General features: G+C 49.8%; 1 protein-coding gene across 2 annotated transcripts in view; it reads left to right on the top strand.

Annotated features, from left to right (window-relative positions):
* LOC117998148 (optic atrophy 3 protein-like) overlaps positions 1-12,642 on the top strand; it is a 55,375-nt gene extending 42,733 nt beyond the window's left edge. Inside the window, exons 1-2 of one of the 2 annotated variants that reach the window (XM_034986782.1) lie at positions 6,288-6,949; positions 7,872-12,642. In XM_034986782.1, the coding sequence (XP_034842673.1) occupies positions 6,823-6,949; positions 7,872-8,293 (549 nt within the window). In that variant the 5' untranslated portion in view covers positions 6,288-6,822 and the 3' untranslated portion in view covers positions 8,294-12,642. Of the gene's footprint in view, positions 1-6,287; positions 6,950-7,871 lie in introns of those variants that run through there. The other variant, XM_034986781.1, reaches the window with a different exon arrangement.
* Positions 12,643-20,363: the final 7,721 nt, after the last annotated feature.

Below are 20,363 nucleotides of genomic sequence, written 5' to 3'. Positions count from 1 at the left end.
ATCTCAGTGTAAACATCCTCACATGCTTTTAATTGTCAGGAACAAGTTGATTCTAAAATTTATAAGAAATTTAGAGATCCTAGAATAGAAAATCTCAAGGAAGAATAAAGTTGGAAGATTTACACCATCAGATTTAAAGACTTCACTGTAAAGCTAGAGTATTGGTAAAGGATAGACAAATAGACCAATGGGACAGGATAGACTGTCTAAAATTAGATCCACACATAAGTGGATTTCCAACAAAGGTAGGTCTCCAACTCTGTGGGGGAAGGATGATGGTTCAGTAAATGGCGCAGTTGCATACCCATATGGAAAAAGCCTTGCACCCTTCCTTCCCTTGGACATTGGCAATGTCGAGAGATATGTTTGGTTGTCAAAACTTGTGGAGGACTACTGGGCGGGAGCAGGGAGCCAAATCGCCCCCAGCTGAGAACCCTTGGAAGTGTAAAAAGTCATGGAGCTGAACTTAATGGTGCATTTTTTGTATATCATTCCTCAACTGAAAAGTTAAAGCACACACACAGACACACCTCTTGCTAAAAAAGCAGCCCCTTGGTCTTAACTTTAGAGAACAAACTCATGGTTACCAGAGGGGAAGTGAAGGGTAGGGAATGGGTGAAATAGGAAAAAAAAAAAAAAGTCATTTTGCATGTTCTATAATTATACATCAGCTTAAATTAGACTAAACTAAATCAGAATATTTCCTTCAAGAATTTAGATATCTTCTAAAGATATCACCACAGTTCAAGGATACAGAAAGTATATTCATATTTTCTGTAATCAGATGATAAAAATAGTGTTCCACTTTGTGCATACTAAACACACCAAATAAAAGAGAGCTCTGGGGGCACCTGGGTGGTGCAGTCGGTTGAGGGTCTGATTCTTGGTTTCAGCTCTGGTCCTGACCTCAGGGTTGTGAGATCCAGCCCCACCCGCATCAGGCTCCGCACTCAGTGTGGAGTCTGCTTGAGGTTCTCTCTCTCCCTTTGCCTCTCCTGCTCGTGCTGTCTCTAAAGTGAATGAATAAATCTTTTTTTTTTTAAAGATTTTATTTATTTATTTGAGACAGAGAGAATGAGGGACAGAGAGCATGAGAGGGAGGAGGGTCAGAGGGAGAAGCAGACCCCCCGCCGAGCAGAGAGCCCGATGCGGGACTCGATCCAGGGACTCCAGGATCATGACCTGAGCCCAAGGCAGTCGCTCAACGGACTGAGCCACCCAGGCGCCCGAATGAATAAATCTTTAAAAAATAAAAAGAGAGCCATGTACTTTAATTTGTCTGGTATTGAACGAGCTGGTCTGTCTCCACATTATTAAAATTTATTCACTACCAACATTTTACTTCATTTTGTGACAAACCTTTTCTCCGCTTTTTATTTATTGACAACCTCAAGAGCATCAATTGTGATTCTGGCCATGATAAGAGAAAATAGAGAGCTAATAAAACATACCATATGAATCCAAAAGAAAGGGAGGGAGGGAGGGAGGGAGAGAGAACGGGAGAAAGAAAGAAAGAAGAAAAGAAAGAAAAAGCAGCTCCTTGGACCCTCTAGAACTTACCTGGGAGGCAGCAGCAAAGGAACTCACTAAAGACAGTGAGTGGGGCACCTAGGTGGCTCAGTCAGTTAAGAGTCTGCCTTTGGGGCGTGCCTGGGTGGCTCAGTCGTTAAACGTCTGCCTTTGGCTCAGGTCATGATCCTGGGGTCCTGGGATCGAGCCCCGCATCGGGCTCCCTGCTTGGCAGAGAGCCTGCTTCTCCCTCTCCCACTCCCCCTGCTTGTGTTCTCCCTCTTGCTTTGTCTCTCTCTGTCAAATAAATAAAATCTTAAAAAAAAACAAAAACAGTGAGCTGTGGCACTTTTCACATCCCCGGACAACCCCAGGTAAACGGCCCCCTGCCCTGGCTGCTATCCCAGGCTGTGTGAGTCAATGAGCTGATGGATGAAGAGTGCTGCCTCCCCATTTTCCGTCCCCTGGGTGGGGCAGTGTCCTGTGACTCAGCCGTTTCACTGCTGGGAAAGCTGCCACTCTAGGCACCCTGAATGCCTATGGGCAGGGCATGGAAGGCCCAACTGGTCAGTCCACGCAGCAGAAGACTACTCTGTGATAAAAGGGAGCCATGGAAGCCTGTGACAATGCGAGAGATCTCATGACATAATGCTGAGCACAAGAGGATAGAACAGGGAGCACAAACAATTTACTACGAAGAAGTCAGAATAGGACTTAGGATGCGTATATCTATCAGGGGAGGTCAGATTGTAGTTTGGGGGTTACTGACCAGAAGAGGGCTTAAGGGTGGGAGCCCTTTGGAGTACGGGAATATTCTAGATCTTAATCGGGGATGCTCAGTCGGTGGAGCGTAGGACTCTTGATCGTAGGGTTGTGAGACTGAGCCCCACATTGAGTGTAGAGATTATTTAAAAACAAAATCTTAAAGAAGTTTTTAAAAAAAAATCATCCTGCTCTACACTTGCTAGTTGTGTGTTTTATGTAAGTTATATTTCATTAAAAAGGGAAAAAAAAGGAATTTAGTGAGGTCATTGGTTAAAAAAACCCATTTACATAACTCAGTTGTATTTCTGTATGCCAGCTTCCACCAAGTTGGAAGTGGAATTTTTTTTTTAAAGATTTTTATTTATTAGAGAGAGAGAGCATGAGTGGGGGAAGGTGCAGAGGCAGAGGGAGAAGCAGGCTCTCCGTTGATCAGGGAGCCTGACGCGGGACTTGATCCCAGGACCCTGAGATCATGACCTGAGCCGAAGACAGACGCTTCACCGCCTGAGCCACTCGGGCGCCCCTGAAAGTGGAATTTAAAATACCATGAATAGGGGCGCCCGGGTGGCTCAGTCGTTAAGCGTCTGCCTTCAGCTCAGGTCATGATCCCAGGGTCCTGGGATTGAGCCCCGCATCAGGCTCCCTGCTCCATGGGAGGCCTGCTTCTCCCTTTCCCACTCTCCCTGCTGTGTTCCCTCTCTTGCTGTATCTCTCTCTGTCAAACAAATAAAATCTTTAAAAAAATAAAATAAAATACCATGAATAATAACGACAAAAAAATCAATACCTAGGAATAAATATGATCAAAGAGACTTGCAGAGAAAAATTACTTTCTCTGCATTATCTTTTTAATTTAAGGAATCTCTACACCCAACGTGGGGCTTGAGCTCACAACCCTGAGATCAGGAGTCACATGTTCTGATCAAGCCAGTCGGGTGCCCCCAGACTTGCAGAGAAAGTTAGAGACTAAGTGGAAACATACTACATTTGTGGATTGTGGATTGAAAGACTCAACATCGGGGAGATGCCACTATCCTAGAAATGATCTGTAGGTTCACTGGAATTCCAATCAAAGTCTAGGACAGTGGCTTTCAGCCTTTTGACTGTGTTCCAGTTACACACACAGTCACATACAAAACAAGAACAAAAGTTTTGTGTAACCATACTTGTCCTGACTACTTAAGATTGCCTTTGATGTTTTCTGTTATATTCTAGGGGTTTTTTGTTGTTGTTGTTGTTCATTTGTATCCATGAGCTTGGTTTTGGTTGTTGTTTAATTCCACATATAAGTGAGATTATATCGTATTGGCCTTTCTTGGACTTAGTTCTCTTAGCATGATGCCCTCAAGGGCCATCTGATGGTTTCTGTTATATTCTTGATCATATTGTTTTTTTTAAATTTCATTTATTTATTTATTTGACAGAGAGAGACACGGCGAGAGAGGTAACACAAGCAGGGGGAGTGGAAGAGGGAGAAGCGGGCTTCCCGTGGAGCAGGGAGCCCGATGCGGGGCTCGATCCCAGGACCCTGGGATCATGACCTGAGCCAAAGGCAGCTGCTTAATGACTGAGCCACCCAGGCGCTCCTCTTGATCATATATTTTTTTTTAAATTTTTTTTTTTAAGATTTTATTTATTTGCGAGAGAGAGAATGAGAGAGAGCATGAGAGGGAGGAGGGTCAGAGGGAGAAGCAGACTCCCTGCTGAGCAGGGAGCCCAATGCGGGACTCGATCCCGGGACTCCAGGATCATGACCTGAACCGAAGGCAGTTGCTTAACCAACTGAACCACCCAGGCGCCCCGTCTTGATCATATTTTTAATGCTAGTCTGAAATTGATTGCATTACCCACTAGTGGGACAGGACCTGCAGTTTTAGAAATATCACATGAGGGAAGGCCAAGTTGTTTTAGAAAATCATTGTCCAGCTGAGAGCCGACTGACATGTGGTGGATTTCTCAGTGGCTTGATAGAACATCAGAATAGAGACACCATGCGACCTTGCCGCTGAGCCCTCTCCTCCAGGTGGCCCCCTTCATGACACAGCCCACCCAAGGGGCTCCTCTCTAGCTTAATCACATCACACTGGATGGTGTGTCGGTGATCATCACGTCGTATATGCTGTTTATTAAAAAAAAAATTTTTTTTTACGCAGAGTACAAGGGGCCTTACTGTAGCCATCAAACAACCTGTGGGTCAACCTCGATAACATGGAAGAATGATCTGATCTAGGGATGGGGGAGGAGAGGGGGCGCTCGAAAGGAGGAAGACAGTGACAGGTGAATAGTACAACAAATGTATACAAATCACCTGTAAAAATGGGGAGGCAGAGGGGCGGAGGAAGGACAGGCTGTATGGGGACAGAGTGCTCATCTTTTATACCGGGGCTGGGGGTTCAATAGAAAATGTGTAAAAAGGAGCAAATTTCCAGGTGAAAAACTCAGAAATAGAGGCAAGCGATGTACGCTTACTATCAGATGTCAGGGCCATGATGCTACGAGAAAGAAAGGCTGGTTAGGGTGAGATTTGGGGGACCGTTTGGGGTGGGCCCAAGGATCAGGACCAGGTGCGGGGCTTCTGACTCTTAACTTTATAGTTTGAGTACTTTATTTTCATGTGATGTGTTACTTTTGGTAGTGAAAAGGATGGCAGTTTTTTGTGTTTTTGTTGTGTTTTAACCAGCGCCTAGCATAGCGGGGGCAGGGGCATGAGGCTAGGGCGGGGACCCACTGACACATTCAGCAGGATATACTGAGCATCACTGGTGTGCCTGGCCTGCTGCTGGCCGGTGCTGGGGACACGCAGTGACTGGGACAGCCCCGGGCCCTGCCCTCGTGGGGCTCATGGGCCGGCGCAGAGACATAGTGCAGACAAGTGACTGGGTGACCAGATCAGTCCCAGTTGTGATAGGTGCTCTGAAGGGAATACACAGAATGGCAGGAGGGACAAAGGTCCCTGGATAGGGAGGTCAGGTCAGGGGACATTGGTCAGAGCTGGGACAGAGCGTGGACCAGGACAGCGGGTGGGGGTGTGGGAGAGACATTCAGGAGACAGAGACAGGCACGTGGCTGAGAGGCTGTGGGGGAGGGGAACAACCGAGTCCCAAGTCTCTGGCCTGGTGACAGGATGGACCCAGGAGGAGAAACAAGTGTCTGTTGGGGGTGGGGAGCCGGGGTCAGGTTTGGACACAGTGAGTGTGTCTGGGAGACATCTGGGGACCTGTTGGATCACCAGATCAGGTGCTGTCCTCAGTCTTGTCCTGTCCTGGCTTCTCATGGCTACCTCTTCTTGCCAACCCCCCATTCCCACACGGACCTTGTTTCCTGAACCCCAAATCTGAGAGACTGCCATCGGCCCCTGCTCTGAAAGCCTTCTCTCTCTCACACACACACCCTTCAATTTCATTTCCTAGCCTGTATGTGTGCCCCCACCCCTCGTGCCCAGTCCCATTTGCACACCCAGGCTCGACCACTGACCCAGGTCATCCTGCTCTGTCCACAGTGGGGTGCTGGGACATTCACCCAGGGGGGCCAGTGGAGGCTGGTGCTGTCTCCCCTCACCTCTCTCCAGCTGCTATGCTTTGTGGGCCTGACATGAAGGATCACGTGACAGTTACAGGCCCGGCACCCCGGCCCGGCACCCCAGGGCTGGCGTGTGGTCATCACCTCCCCATTTTACAGAGGCGGCTCAAAGTGGGCTGTCCTTGCAGTAGGTGACAGAGCTCCAGGTGGACCCCAGCCTGGCCTGAAGCTAGGACCTCAGTGTGGGAGGGGTCTGCACAGCCCGGACCCCAGGAACCCCACAACACCAGGGCCTCCGTAACAATTAGTGGTAACAGTGAGCACCGCAGCGGGCATTCACGGGTGGGGGGATGGGGGGTGGGGGGGTGGCTGTGCTCCTTAGATCCTACTGCTGGCTCCAGGCAGAGCTCGTCCAACATTTTTGCTGCTCCGCCCCTTTAAAACATTGAAAAGTTATATACCCTCTAGTGCATTTTCAAGGTGACAGCTAAAACTTCTCCATGAATTCAAGTAGATGCAGAGGCTATAATTTCTGGTGTGTCATGAATATTGATATTTTCAGAGTTGGCGCCATCCTTCCTTCAGAGTATCGAATGCAATTCACGTAACTTGTGATTTGGCGCCTGCTACTCTTGGTTTAAAGGGGGGAAAAAACGAACAAGCTGTTCTTTTACAGTCAGAAATTTCACATTGTTCCTTGAACTTTGTCCTTGAGCTTCTGTTTACACTTCCCTTGCAGAATTCTGTCTAATAAAGTATGTGTCAGCAACCAAAATATGTACAGAAATCCAAATTTTAATTTTTGTTTCATTTCCGGGGACCATAAGGTTATAAATGTTCAAATAACTTCCTCTGGATTCTTAAAATTACTAGTGCACAATGCATTTAAAACATTTCATATATTATGCATTTACGTGGATGATTATGAAACATTAGAAGTGAAGTGCTGTGTTGGACATGAGTCTCCAAATGAACTAGACAGCGATTTTGTGTATCCTGGACAAATATGAATTACTGCAGGAGAGAGTCATGGTCCGGCATAATTCTGCCTTGGTTTTTAAGACTCAGAGGCTGAGAATCTCCCTGCACAAAGAAGCAGCTAGGCAAGAAAGCTTTTGTTCCAGCAGCAGCGGTCGGCTCGTGAGCCTCTTCCAAGGTATGTGCCCTGCACCTCGCCACGAAGAGCTCCCAAGACTGTTAGCTACATCCTCAGGGTTGGTGAAAATTGAGGAGGATGGGAGCCACCAGACTTGCCAAGAGGATTGGTTACCTGCTGTTCACAGTCGCTTCACATGCATTCCCACATGCCAGTGGCCCTTTCTTTGGAGCCAGGAGGGCCCCCTACCCTGCAGCCCTAACTCTGAATTTGGGGAAGATTCGGAAAGAAATTGGAGGGCGGGGGTTCTTTCTCCTGAGAAGTGGGTTGGACGACTGTGTCAGGGAAGGAGGAATGCTTGGCTGTCCTGCTGGTGGCTTGAGGGGAGGAACAGAGGGGGCTAAGGTTAACGCCTCTGACAGTTGAATCTGTACACCTTCCAGGGACTTTGTGTTCTGGGAGCTCTTTGTAACCCTACAGGGGTGTTTCCTGCCCCCCACCCCTCAACCAGACTGAGGACTTCCCTTCCTGGGCAGGGTTTCTGATTCCCGGCTGCTTGGCAGAATCCTTTGGGAAATTTAAAAAGATACCCTGGAGGGGCGCCTGGGTGGCTCAGTTGGTTGAGCGACTGCCTTCGGCTCAGGTCATGATCCTGGAGTCCCGGGATCGAGTCCCGCATCGGGCTCCCTGCTCAGCAGGGGGTCTGCTTCTCCCTCTGCCCTCTTCCTTCTCGTGCTCTCTGTCTCTCAAATAAATAAATAAAATCTTAAAAAAAAAAAAAAAGATACCCTGGGGTCACCCCAGGCCAGTGACTCAACACCGCTGGGCGAGGCCAGTGCGGGTCTTGTTTAAGGCGACCCCCCCCCCCCCGTGGTTCTGGTGGTCGTGTCCCCATTGCTCCAGCCTGGACGCCCGAAGTGCGTTGGGGTGGGGCTTGTAGGGGGCTCCTGGCGCACGACCTGACCCCTCTCTTCCCCCGCAGTGTACCACTGGGTGGAGATGCGGACCAAGATGCGCATCATGGGCTTCCGGGGCACAGTCATCAAGCCGCTGAACGAGGACGCGGCCGCCGAGCTGGGCGCCGAGCTGCTGGGCGAGGCCACCATCTTCGTCGTGGGCGGCGGCTGCCTGGTGCTGGAGTACTGGCGCCACCAGACGCACCAGCGTAACAAGGAGGAGGAGCAGCGCGCCGCCTGGGACGCGATGCGGGACGAGGTGGGCCGCCTGGCGCTGGCGCTGGAGGCGCTGGAGGCGCAGATGCAGGCGGCGCCGGCGCCCAGCGCCCTGGAGGAGCTGCAGGCGCAGGTGCGAGAGGTGCGCGCCCAGCTCTGCGCCCGGGACCCGCAGCCCGCGTCCCCGGCGGTATCCGCGGCCAAGGTACAGGAGGAGTCTGCTCAAGTCTGAACTTGTCGGTGGTTGTGTGTGCCCCGGTGTGGCCTTCTCCCCGCACCACCCCCGCCTGCGCTGGCCCCGCGGAAGCCACCGGGATCTTGATGGCACTTGGATTCAGTTAGCCTCTGCCGACCCGCCGTACCTTCCGCGGGGGCCAGCCCCCAGCCGGTGAAGCGGTCCCACGAAGCGCCCTCCAGCCCTAGCTCCTCGGTACAGACCACAGTGCTCAGCGCTCCACCCCAACCCCAAACCGCACGGACCTGAGCCGTCCCAGCCAGGAAGACAACAGGCTCGCTCTTCTGGCAGGAGGAAAAACGGACTGGACTTGAGCTGAATCAAGCTGTGACCCCACTCCGCCCCCCATTTCGGTGATAAATGTTACCCTGCCCTGGGACTCATCCTTTTCCCTGGAACCTCCCCCGCACCCTTTGCTTTGTGAATCGGCACAGACCATTGTAAAGAAATGCAGTGTGGTTCAGTGCTCTTCTGTCCCGGCATCTAAGGGGGGCTCTAGCTGGGTTTCGCCACTCTCTTTGAGGGGAAAACAAGGGGGATCCTGGCTTGCAGTTGATCCACTGAATGCTATATCTTTCCCCTTGACCTGATCTGTGGCACCCTACGAGACCCCAAGTGGAATATTCCAACAGATCCCCACCCCCCAGTCCTTCAGTCTGGCACAACCTACCGGGATGTCTGTGCAGGGTCCTCTCTGGCAGTGCCCTCCCATCACCCCCTCTGTGGTGGAAAAATGGATCCTGCCTAAGGCTAAAGCCAACCTGCCCTTCAGCCTCGTCCCCCTGTTTAGCTGTCCTCCAAGTCCCTGAGCCTTTCCTGACGTGTCCTCTTCCGTGGCCTCTCTTAGCACACTGCCATCACATTCCTCATGTTCCATCCAAATCTGCTGACCTGTGTACCCTTGCCCTTCTCTCCTGGGCCTCTGGACCGGTCCAATCGTCCCCCTTCACGCAGTGGTACCCTCGTGCCTCCAGAGCCCTCGGCCCAACCTCCATCCCACTAGACTAGGCCACCAGTTGGTCTTAACCGTTCTTAGTTTCCTAGGGCTACCATAACATGACCACAAACTTGATGGCTTAAAACCAGAGAAAACTGTTCTCTCGCAGTTCTGGAGGCCACAGATCTAAAATCAAAGACTCAGCAGGGCCATGCTCCATCCGAGGGCCCTGGGGGAAGATCCTTCCTTGCCTCTTCTAACTTCTGGTGACTTCAGGCATTCCTTGCCTTGAGGCCCTGTGGCTGCAGATCTCTAGTCTCTGCCTCCATCTTCATGTGGCCTTCTCCTCGTGTCTCTTATAAAGGCACTTGTCTTTGGATTTAGGGCCCACCCTAAACCTAGGATGATTTCACTTCAGGATCCTTAACTTATTTACAGAGTTGTTTTTTTTTTCCCCCAGATACACTCACAGTCACAGGTTCCATGGGTTACTGTGTGGACATATCTCTTAGGGAGCCACCATTCAACCCACTACACCTCCCCACCCCAAAGAGGACGCTGGGATCCTTGCAAACCCCATGGGACATGTGGCCTTCCCCACAGGGGTGATAGGAACAATCCAGGAACCAGCATTTACTATGGGGTGTCTCTTCCGGGAATCTCACTGATGCGGTGGGGGTGTGGCTCCCACCAGTCTGCATTCTGTCCTGCAGACCATCCATGTTATGTTGCCTGAATAAAAGAGCCCCAGAATGAGGAAGTCATCTTTAGGATGTGTCTGAGGACATAGGGATCTTCAAAATGGGTACAAGCCTCGTTAAAATTAGAGAAGCCGATGTGTGTGAGTGGGCAGTGATCCTATGAACGCTCTCCCTGATGGGGAAGCTGAGGCCCAGGGAAAGCAAAGGGATTTGCCCATGGCCATGAAGCCAATGAGGGACTGACTGTCCAAGGTGGTGAAGTAATCAGAGCAGAGTGGGGGTCAGGGCTCAGGGAAGGAGATGGAAAAGGGGTGCAGGGTGCTGGAGAGCACCGGTAGGGGAGAGGGGAGCAGGGAGGCAGTTACTGGGGAGGAGGGGTGGTTAGGGATCTCCACAGAGGACCAAGACATTTCCCAGAGGCAGCGTTGAGAGTGGGGGGCCCTCAATTTCCGGTCCAAGCAGCCCCAGACCACACCTGAAATCTTTGCATTTAATGAATGGGGTCAGATCCAAGATCCATTCTACCTGGGCCGGGTTCCAAGAAACTGTAGGTGAAGCGGGAGGGGCAGGCTTTCTCTCAACTCTTCCCTCCCTCACCTCACTGCCAGGGCGCCGGGGGGCTGGGGTGGGGGCGGACGGGGTGATCTGGACACAACACCTACCCAGACAGAAAACCAAGAAACTGGGGTCCTGAAAGATCATCTTAATTCCTTCTAGAAGTGGGGGAGAAGTTGACTCTAGAGGGAGCTGAGGAGGTGGGTCCTGGGTGGAGGTGTCTTTAAAATCAGAAGTGAGGGGCGCCTGGGTGGCTCAGCTGGTTAAGTGTCTGCCTTCAGCTCAGGTCATGATCCCAGGGTCCTGGGATTGAGCCCCGCATCGGGCTCCCTGCTCAGTGGGGAGTCTGCTTCTCCCTCTCCCGCTCCCCCTGCTTGTGCTCTAAGTAAAAATAAATAAAATAAAATAAAATCGGAAGTGACCTGAGTAGATAAATGAGAAGAAGATACCGAGAGAGAGAGCACTGGGTGGAGGAGTGATGGATGGAGCCAGGTGAGAGGGCTCAGTGCCCAGTTTCCATGGCTACTCCTGGGGGTGCCCTGTGGCACTGACCCATCTCTGGAGCACAGGTTACTGGAGGCCAAGCGACTGTGACATACCATCATCTCAATAAATACTGGCCATTAACAGTATTTTCTTCATTTCTTTCATGAGAAAATTGAGGTACAAAAAGGGGGAGTCACCTGCCCAAGGACACACAGGCAGGAAAGAAGCGGGAGTGGGACCAGAAGATGGACAGTCTATACCAGAGCCCAAGCTCCAAAACCCTGCACCATCTTGACCCTGATGTGGTATTACTGTCACGTCCCGACACTCAGAACTCAGCCCTGCATGTCCTTCCATGTGGCCAGACCTTGTGGGATGCATTGGCTTCACCCACTGGGTGGGATCAGGGTGTGTGGAAATGCAAAGAATCCCCTCTCAAAAAGCACGAGGCTGAGACTGGAGGATGCTTCATTACCTGGTTTCCTACTAGCTAACTTTGTGTATACATTTGCGACTTGGGGAGAGGGGTAGAATAAATTTATAAATGAAGTTGGTTGTCTGCAAGTTGATGTGTTTTTTTTAAATCTTTAAAAAACCCCTGTTACAACCTTAGGAAAAACGTCCTCCAATTATTCTTTCATTCAGGAAACTTTCAGGTGTCCACTGTGTACCCCGCCCTGCTCTGTGTCGTGCTGGGGTCCCAGCAGGGAGCGACACGGCCACAACCCTGCCGTCATGGCACCCCAGTCCGGTGGGGGGACATCCGTTCACAGGCATTGCTTTTCCAACGTTACCTGCCTGCCCCGCGGTGATTTGGGAAGAAGGGGCCTCACTGAATCCAGACTCCTCCCCTCCTGAGGGACTCAGGACTAGGGCAGAAAAAAACAGAAACCCATTTACACTGGCTCACAAAAGCTTCGCAGCTGTCCTGAGGGCTCTGCCTCTCCCATCTCTGGCTCGGCTCGGCTCCGTTGTCCTCTCTGTTGGTTTCCCACTCCAGCAGCCCCTTGCCTGGAGAAAGCCACCCCTAGAGAAAGTGGACTTCGGTAAGCCCCTGCCTGATTCGTCTGCCCATATAGCCGTCCCTGTGCTAGCCACTGTAACTCTCAAACGGCCAGGCCTGGGCCCCCGACCCCAATGGATGGAGGGAAGCGTGCCCAAAGGAGAATCGAGTGGGTGCCCTGCACCCACTCGTTAGACAACTCGTTAGCACGTACTGCATGCCTGGCCCCATTGTAGTAGCTGGGAGTCGGCCAGGAAGAAGACAAGGGCTCTCACTGTCTCGGAGCTGTTGTCTAGTGCAGGAGTTGGGCAGTAAAGACGTAAAGGGCTGATCCAGTGGGAGGGTTCAGGAGTGAAGAGTTTACTGATCCCTGGAATATAGTAAGCGAGGGGAGTCAGGGGAATGAAGACCAACAATGAAGCGCCCTTGTCTTGGTTGGCCCAGCTCTGGAGGCTCCTACCAGCTCTGGGCACCCCAGAGGACTGGCGACTGCATCTCTCCTCAACTACTCCAGTCCCAGCTCTGCTTCCTTCCCTCCGCACCTGCAGGCGTCGTTCCCCAAAGACTCTGCCATAGCCCTACTACACACGGATCTCAAGAGTCTATGGGGCGCCTGGGTGGCTCAGTTGGTTGAGCCCCCGACTCTTGATTTCAGCTCAGGTCATGATCTCAGAGTCGTTGAGATTGAGCCCCGCGTCGGGCTCCACGCTCAGAGTCTGCTTGTCTCTTTCCCTCTGCTCCTCTCTCAAATAAATCAATAAAATCTTAAAAAAAAGAAAGTCTCCATCTTTCAACCCCCGGCGGCAAGCCACAGTGAGAAGCAGAGTTTATACCATATACATATTTATATAACTTAACAGTTCACACTCTATGTATTATAAATATGGCATAATTCATGCATTGTGTGACATAGTATATAATACTTTTTATGTAATATGTAACATAACATTGTATATGTTGTGTGTGTGTATCATTGGAATGAAAATTTCACTAAATACCCTTAATACGTACCTTGCAGTCTGATACTTCTTACCGTATTCCTTTTCACGAAGAAAAGCTACAGATACGGATGTATCCTATGTACCTAATATGTATTATAAACATATAAAACCCATTATATGTATTTGATAACACAATGTTAACATCATACATTATGTATTACATATACGGTTAGAACAAAAGTTTCGCTAAATGATAATTGCCGTCACCATGTGCAATGCACTCTGTTACTTCCTATTTTTTTCTATCTCATAAAGAAGGGCATATACCTATGTATGTATTATACAGACCTACATAAAGTGGGCTGCCCTGGGCCTTTGGCTTTTATCCTGGGCGAGGCAGGAGCCGTGGGAGGCTCTGAGCAGAGGAGGGATGTGAGCTGACTTAGGGTCCCCCCCCGACGGACTATGGGGGGCAAAGGTGAAAGCTGCCAGTCCGGAAAAGAGAAGACTGTGGTTGTCCAGGTGTGGGGGGCATGGTGGCCGGACCAGGGGGAGAAGTGAAGGTAGGGAGAAGTGGGATTCTGGGCATATTAGTATTGCAGAGGTGGAGCAGACAGGATTTGCTGAGTGATGGGATGTGGGGGTGTCACTGAAAGCTTCTAGGTTTTTTGCTCTGTGCACCTAGAAGGGAAACACTGGCATATCCTAAGATGGTGAGGCTACCACAGAACCAGGCACAAGGAGATATTGGGAGCCCCTGCCCTTCCTTATCCCCAGGTCATCTCAGATTTGGGCGCCCTTTGGCAGGTTTTTGTTACTCTGAACTGTAGCCAGGGAGGATTGGGAAGACAGTTCTCATCTTTACTCATTTCTGACGTCACTGAGCTCACTCTCATGCTGTATCTCTGACATTCTTTATCTCGACTCCCCCCTCAGGGAACGCTCCTGGTGTCCATTTGGCACATCCTAGAGGAAGGAGGAAAGTGGAGGTGGTGGGCTGGGACTTGGGACCCCTGGGCTTAGAGTGCCCCTCGCCCCTAGAATGGCAGTGCCCAGGTCAGGCTCCCCAGAGGCAGCTCTGCCAGGTAAGGGCGGTCATGGACCTGGGGGGGATGGTCACCGATGGCTCCGTCACATCCAATGTGCCCACCCTGCTCAAAGGGCCCATCCCTGTGCCTTGAACTCTTCTTTTTTCTAGATTGCACACTCTCTTCATAAAAGTTCAGCCATTTCAGAGAAACCAAAGTCCCCTCTCTGAAAGGAATCCTGCCTCCCATTTGGGGGAACTCTGGCAGACCCCTTTTAAGGATGATCTGGTCATACTTGAGACCCCCTTATGAGCTGTCCGCTGCTACCCTCTTGCGACACTCAGCGGTCTTTATGTGCTTCTCTGGCCAGAGTGAGTCTTTCCTTAGATGCTAAGAGCTGAAGGAACCGAATGTAATATAAAAACGCCCTCGAAAATTCTGCGGAGTGTCAACACATGGAACGATCCAGCTTGAAAGATTTTCAAGCCGTAGAAGCGCGCATGGACTGTAATTGTTCTTTTAACTTACATTTTCCTACTTACCTGTAGGTCGAGCATCTTTGTAGCCGTTTATTGGACATTTGTACTGTTTTTGGAAAATGCCTGTTTTCACTGTCCCTTTAATGTTTGGTTCTGGTATGTTTTGTCCAACTGAAGTTTTTCGTTTTAAAATAACCAAATCTGGGGCGCCTGGGTGGCTCAGATGGTTAAGCGTCTGCCTTTGGCTCAGGTCATGATCTCAGGGTCCTGGGATCGAGTCCCACATCGGGCTCCCTGCTCCTTGGGAGCCTGCTTCTCGCTCTGCCTCTCTCTCTCTCTCATGAATAAATAAATAAAATCTTTAAAAAAATAAAAAAATAAATAATAAATAAAATAACCAAATCTGGGGTGCCTGCCTGGCTCGGTCGGAAGAGCGTGTGATTCTTGGTCTTGGGGTTGTGAGTTCAAGCCCTGCGTTGGGTGTAGACATGATTTAAATAAATAAACTTAAAAAAAAAAAGAAATAGGGGCTCCTGGGTGGCTCAGTTGTTAAGCGTCTGCCTTCAGCTCAGGTCATGATCCCAGGGTCCTGGGATCAAGCCCCCCATCGGGCTCCCTGCTCAGCGGGAAGCCTGCTTCTCTCTCTCCCACTCCCCCTGCCTGTGTTCCCTCTCTCGCTATCTCTCTCCCTGTCAAATAAATAAATAAAATCTTAAAAAATAATAATAATAACCGGGTGCCTGGGTGGCTCAGTCATTAAGCGTCTGCTCAGGTCATGATCCCAGGGTCCTGGGATCAAGCCCCCCATCGGGCTCCCTGCTCAGCGGGAAGCCTGCTTCTCCCTCTCCCACTCCCCCTGCTTGTGTTCCCTCTCTCGCTGTCTCTCTCCCTGTCAAATAAATAAATAAAATCTTTTTTAAAAAAAATAACCAAATCCATTAGTCTTTTTCCTTTCAGGCATTTGGGTTTTTTCTGTCCTTATTTGAGAAGGACTCCTTTACCTCAAGGATATCTATCTACAGCTCTACTTTCTCGTACTTTTATTCAAGTTTTCTTTGTGGTTAAGTCATCTATCAAGAGTAGCTTTTTGTTCCGTTCTGTTTTGGTTTTTGAAGAGTGGAAGGTCAGGATCTGTGTTCTTCAGTTTCCCAATGAATGGTTGGCTCGTGTCTTGAAGTGTGAGGGATGCTCCATCCTTTCCCGCCTCCCCTGGGAATGGACAGCAGTACCCACTACGTCCCCTTGACAGTGGCACCTCTTTCTCGGTCCTGTCCCACCGTCCGTTTGTCCTGCTCCAACACCATCTTGTTTTGAATGACAAGAGTTTGAGAAAAAAAAAAAATATATATATATATATTTAAAGATTTTATTTATTTATTTGACAGAGAGAGAGACAGCAAGAGAGGGAACACAAGCAGGGGGAGTGGGAGAGGGAGAAGCAGGCTTCCCGCTGAGCAGGGAGCCTGACTTGGGACTCGATCCCAGGACCCCGGGATCATGACCTGAGCAGAAAACAGATGCTTAACCAACTGAGCCACCCAGGCACCCCTGAAAATATATTTTGATCTCTTCTCAGCCACCCGGCAGTCTTGTTCTTATGTTCAGATTTATCTGAGTTATTCTTGTGCCTTGATATGTATTTTTAAAAAGTTAATAGACTTTGTATTTTTTGAGCAGTGTTAGGTCTACAGAAAAATTGAGCAGAAAGTACAGAGAATCCCCATATTTCTTCCCCCCAACCCCCCATTCATTCATAGCTGCCCCTGTGATTAACATCTGGCACTTGTGTGGTATATTTGTTACAATTAACGAGTCAATATTGACACTTTACTGAAGTCCATAGTTTTCACTCGGTGTTGTAACAAATTCTACGGGTTCGGACAAATGTATAACGCCATGTATCCACCGTTAGAGTATCGCAAAGAATGGCTTCACTGCCCTAAAAATCCCCTGTGCTCCACTTGTTCCTCCCTCCCTCCCCGCTCCCTGAGCCCCTAAGCAACCCCAGGTGTTCTTACTTTCTTTTCCAGAATGTCAGATAGTTTTTCATTGTATGGCACGCAGCCTTTTCAGCCTGACTTCTTTCACTTAACAATATGCATTTAAGATTCTTTCATGTCTGGGCGCCTGGGTGGCTCAGTCGTTAAGCGCCTGCCTTTGGCTCAGGTCCTGATCTCAGGGTCCTGGGATCGAGCCCCGCGTCGGGCTCCCTGCTCCACGGGAAGCCTGCTTCTTCCTCTCCCACTCCCCCTGCTTGTGTTCCCTCTCTCGCTGTGTCTCTCTCTGTCAAATAAATAAATAAAACCTAAAAAAAAAAAAAAAGATTCTTCCATGTCTTTTTTGTGCTTGATAGCTCATTTCTTTTTATCACTGAATAATGTTCCACTGAATGGGCGTACCACAGTTTGTATATCTGCTCACCTAATCGTTGAAGCATATTTCCAAAATAGCTTTCTCCACTGCCTTGAAAAAAATTTGTTCTTTAGGTTGCAAGATTGACTTGGGGGAGAAATTGTGTCTTCCTGCAGAATGGCTAGGTTCTGTGGAATAAAATAATAAGAGCGTCAGTCTGTTGAGTGCTTAGTGCCAAGCTGGGTGGCCAATGCTCTTCGTCACAGACCCATTTAATCCCTCCATACCTCTACCACTGAGCAACCTGAAGTGTCGGGAATATTGCTGGTGGGACTGAGAGCCAGTGTCAGTCTTTCCATCTGGCAGTGAATGTCACCTATTATCTTAAAAGTTGTTCTGGGGGGGGGCGCCTGGGTGGCTCAGTTGGTTAAGCGACTGCCTTCAGCTCAGGTCATGATCCCAGGGTCCTGGGATCGAGTCCCGCATCGAGCTCCCTGCTTGGTGGGGAGCCTGCTTCTCCCTCTCCCACTCCCCCTGCTTGTGTTCCCTCTCTCGCTGTCTCTGTCAAATAAATAAATAAAATCTTTAAAAAAAAAGTTGTTCTGGGGGGAGGTGCTGCATGTGGAAAATCTGCCAATTTGGAGTTGGGGGTAGGGGCATCTAAGCAGAGGTGAGAGTTTGTCTTCCGGATTTTAGCATGCCCAGAATTACCATGTCCCGCATGAGCATGAGCATCTCCTAGGGACATGCTGCCCGATGCTGTGTTACCCCCATGTCTACATCTCCCTGGGGGCACCTGCAGTCACATAGAAACGTGGTGCCTGGCTAGTCATGACCGAGCAGGGAGACAGTGAGTGGTAGGTGATGAACGCTCTGCTTTCTGCAGCTTTCCTAAATTAAGTTCCGGGTGTGTAAAACCAGAGAAATGCAGCATCATTGAGAACAATGAGGTTTGGGGTAAGGTTGAAGTCCCTCGGAGGACCCTGTTGCAGCCACATGTATTAGTTACTGCTCAGCTGACTCAAACATGAAGAGTCTGAAACAACAGTCAATGTTTGTCATCTCACATGGTTGCTGAGGGTCAGAGAGTTAGGAGCGGCTTAGCTGGGCATTCTGGGTGGTTCTGGCTCTGGATCTCTCATGAGGTTCGGGCCGGGACTGAAGTCACCCCAAGACTTGACAGGTGCACAGTCCACTTGCAAGGAGGGTTACTCACAAGGCCGGCAAATTGGGGCTGGTTCTTGGCAGGAGCCTCAGTTTCTCCCCATGGGACCTCTCTAGTGTGGACCCTTTACGCCTCCCTCTGTCACTGAGTAACTCTCCTGCATTTCTGGAGTCAGTGAATCCATGAGAATCACAAGATACCTGGCCAAATCCCAGCCAGCCTGTAGCCTCCAGGCCCTTTTCCCCTGACCCTGGCATAGGCAGAATGGAATGGTGCCCTCCCCCACCCCCACCCAAGAGCACAAGTCTTCATCCCCGGAACCTGTGAATGTGACCTCACGTGATAAAAGTTCTGCAGACATGAGGAAGTTAAAGATATTAAGATGCAGAAATTTTTCTGGATTGTCTGACCGGGGTCCTACCTGCCATCACAGTGTGCTCATGAGAGATGGTCAGAGGGAAATCACACACACACAGAGGAGAGGCCACGTGAAGATGGAGGTGAGGATGGGGTGGGGCAGCCAGAAGCCCAGGAAAGCCAGCAGCCACCAGAAGCTGGAAGACGCAGAGAACTGATTCTCCTCTTGAGCTTTTGGAGGGACTGCAGCTCACCTGGCATCTTGATCACGGCCCGGTGATGCTGATTTTGGACTTCTGCCCTCCAGCACTGTGAGAGAACACATTTCTGGGTTGAGTCATCAAGTTCATGGTAGTATGTTACAGCAGTCAGAGGAGACTAATACACTCCCACAGTCTCTCTCTGATGGCTCACCCCGAATAGCTCTGGCCTCTCAAAGAAAGAACAAGGCTACTCCACTTTGCTGGCCGAATGGAGGGCCCGGATTTTCCAGACACTTCTTGTGGCTTTCTGCTGTGTTGCCGGGGAGAAAAAATAATTTCTCGACTATGGACATGGGTATTCTGACAGCACGTTTAAGTAGTATATATTGAAAGAGTAATCCTACGTTTACTGGCTTATTATTTTACTGGGCAATTTATTTATTCCAGATTGTCTTGGGTCATTTTCCTTACTGGATGTTTGTTTCTCTTTTTTTCTAATTATGGTTTTAGTTGAAATAAAATAAGCATAAAGTATATAAACTGCCCTGGTATATGTCTCAGTGGATTCTTACAAATGGATATACATATTAACCAGCACCCCGATGGAGACAGGGGACGTTTCCAGGAATGCTCCCTTCTGCTGCCTCCCAGGCAGCACCCCTCCCAGCCGTAACCACTCTTCTGAAATCTGTCACTGTCGATGAGATTTGCCTGTTCCTGAACTTTGTATCTGGTGGACTGGTATGGAATGTTCTCTTTTGGGATCTGGCTTCTTCTGTTCCACATAGTATCTGAGAGATGCATCTGTGCTGTTCTGTGTTGTAATCCTCTGGTTTTTTTTGTTGTTGTTGCCGTGCGGTATTCCGCTGTCAGCTATAACACACTGTATTTACCAGCTAACCGATTGGTCGGCACCCAGCTTGTCTCTGTTAGGAGCAAAGCTGCTAGGACCGACCTGGCACAAGGCTTTGGTGGGCATTGCGCTTGGGTATATCTAGGAGTGAGATGGCTGAGCCATAGGACAAGAGTGTTTACCTTTTTTTTTTTTTAAGATTTTATTTATTTATTTGAGAGAGAGCACAAGCAGTGGGGAGTGGCAGGCAGAGGGAGAAGCAGGCTCCCCATTGATTAGGGAGCCTGATGCGGGACTCGATCCCAGGACCATGGCCTGAGCCGAAGCAGACGCTTCACCAACTGAGCCCCCCAAGCTCCCCGTCCTCCCTCCCTTAGGGGGAGAACCTGTTCCTTGCCTCTGCCAGCTGCTGGTGACCGCCCCGCACTCCCAGGCTCACGGCCACACCCCTCCCATTTCTGCCTCTGTTCTCACGTGGCTTTCTGCTCTTATCTGTGTCTTCTTTCCTGCCTTTTATGAGGATACTCGTCACTGGGGTTAGGGCCCACCTGGGTAATCCAGGATAATCTCCCCATTTCAAGATCCTCAATTCACCTCATCACATCTGCAAAGTCCCTTTTCCCGTATAAGGTAAGACAGGTTCCGGGCATTGGGGGTGCAGACATGTGGAGGGGGGGGCGCATAATCCAGTGTCCCACAGGCACTTTTTGTAAGCTGCTCCATCTCTCTCCTAGTGATCTGGGGCACTCTTCATAGAATCTGCATACTGTGTTTGAGATGGGGAGGCTTTCTGGCAAACCTCTCATTGGAGGCGTGAGGTAAGATGCTTGGCATGGGGGACGTGCTCTGTGCTTCCCTGATGATCCCTAGCGGGTTTGGCATAGCTGTTTATTGGACACTCGAATTCCTGTGATGAATGCCTGCTTTACTTGTCCTTAATGCTTTTTTGGGGTGTCTTTTGTCCTACAATTTTTTTTTTTATTTTGATAAGCCAGATTTTCCCATCT

Source organism: Mirounga leonina, unplaced genomic scaffold (assembly GCF_011800145.1).
Source record: "Mirounga leonina isolate KUSES-001 unplaced genomic scaffold, KU_Mleo_1.0 Mir_376, whole genome shotgun sequence".
NCBI lineage: Eukaryota > Metazoa > Chordata > Mammalia > Carnivora > Phocidae > Mirounga > Mirounga leonina.
The sequence above is the reverse complement of the archived record's forward strand: the minus strand, read 5'-3'. Positions and strand labels throughout refer to the sequence as shown.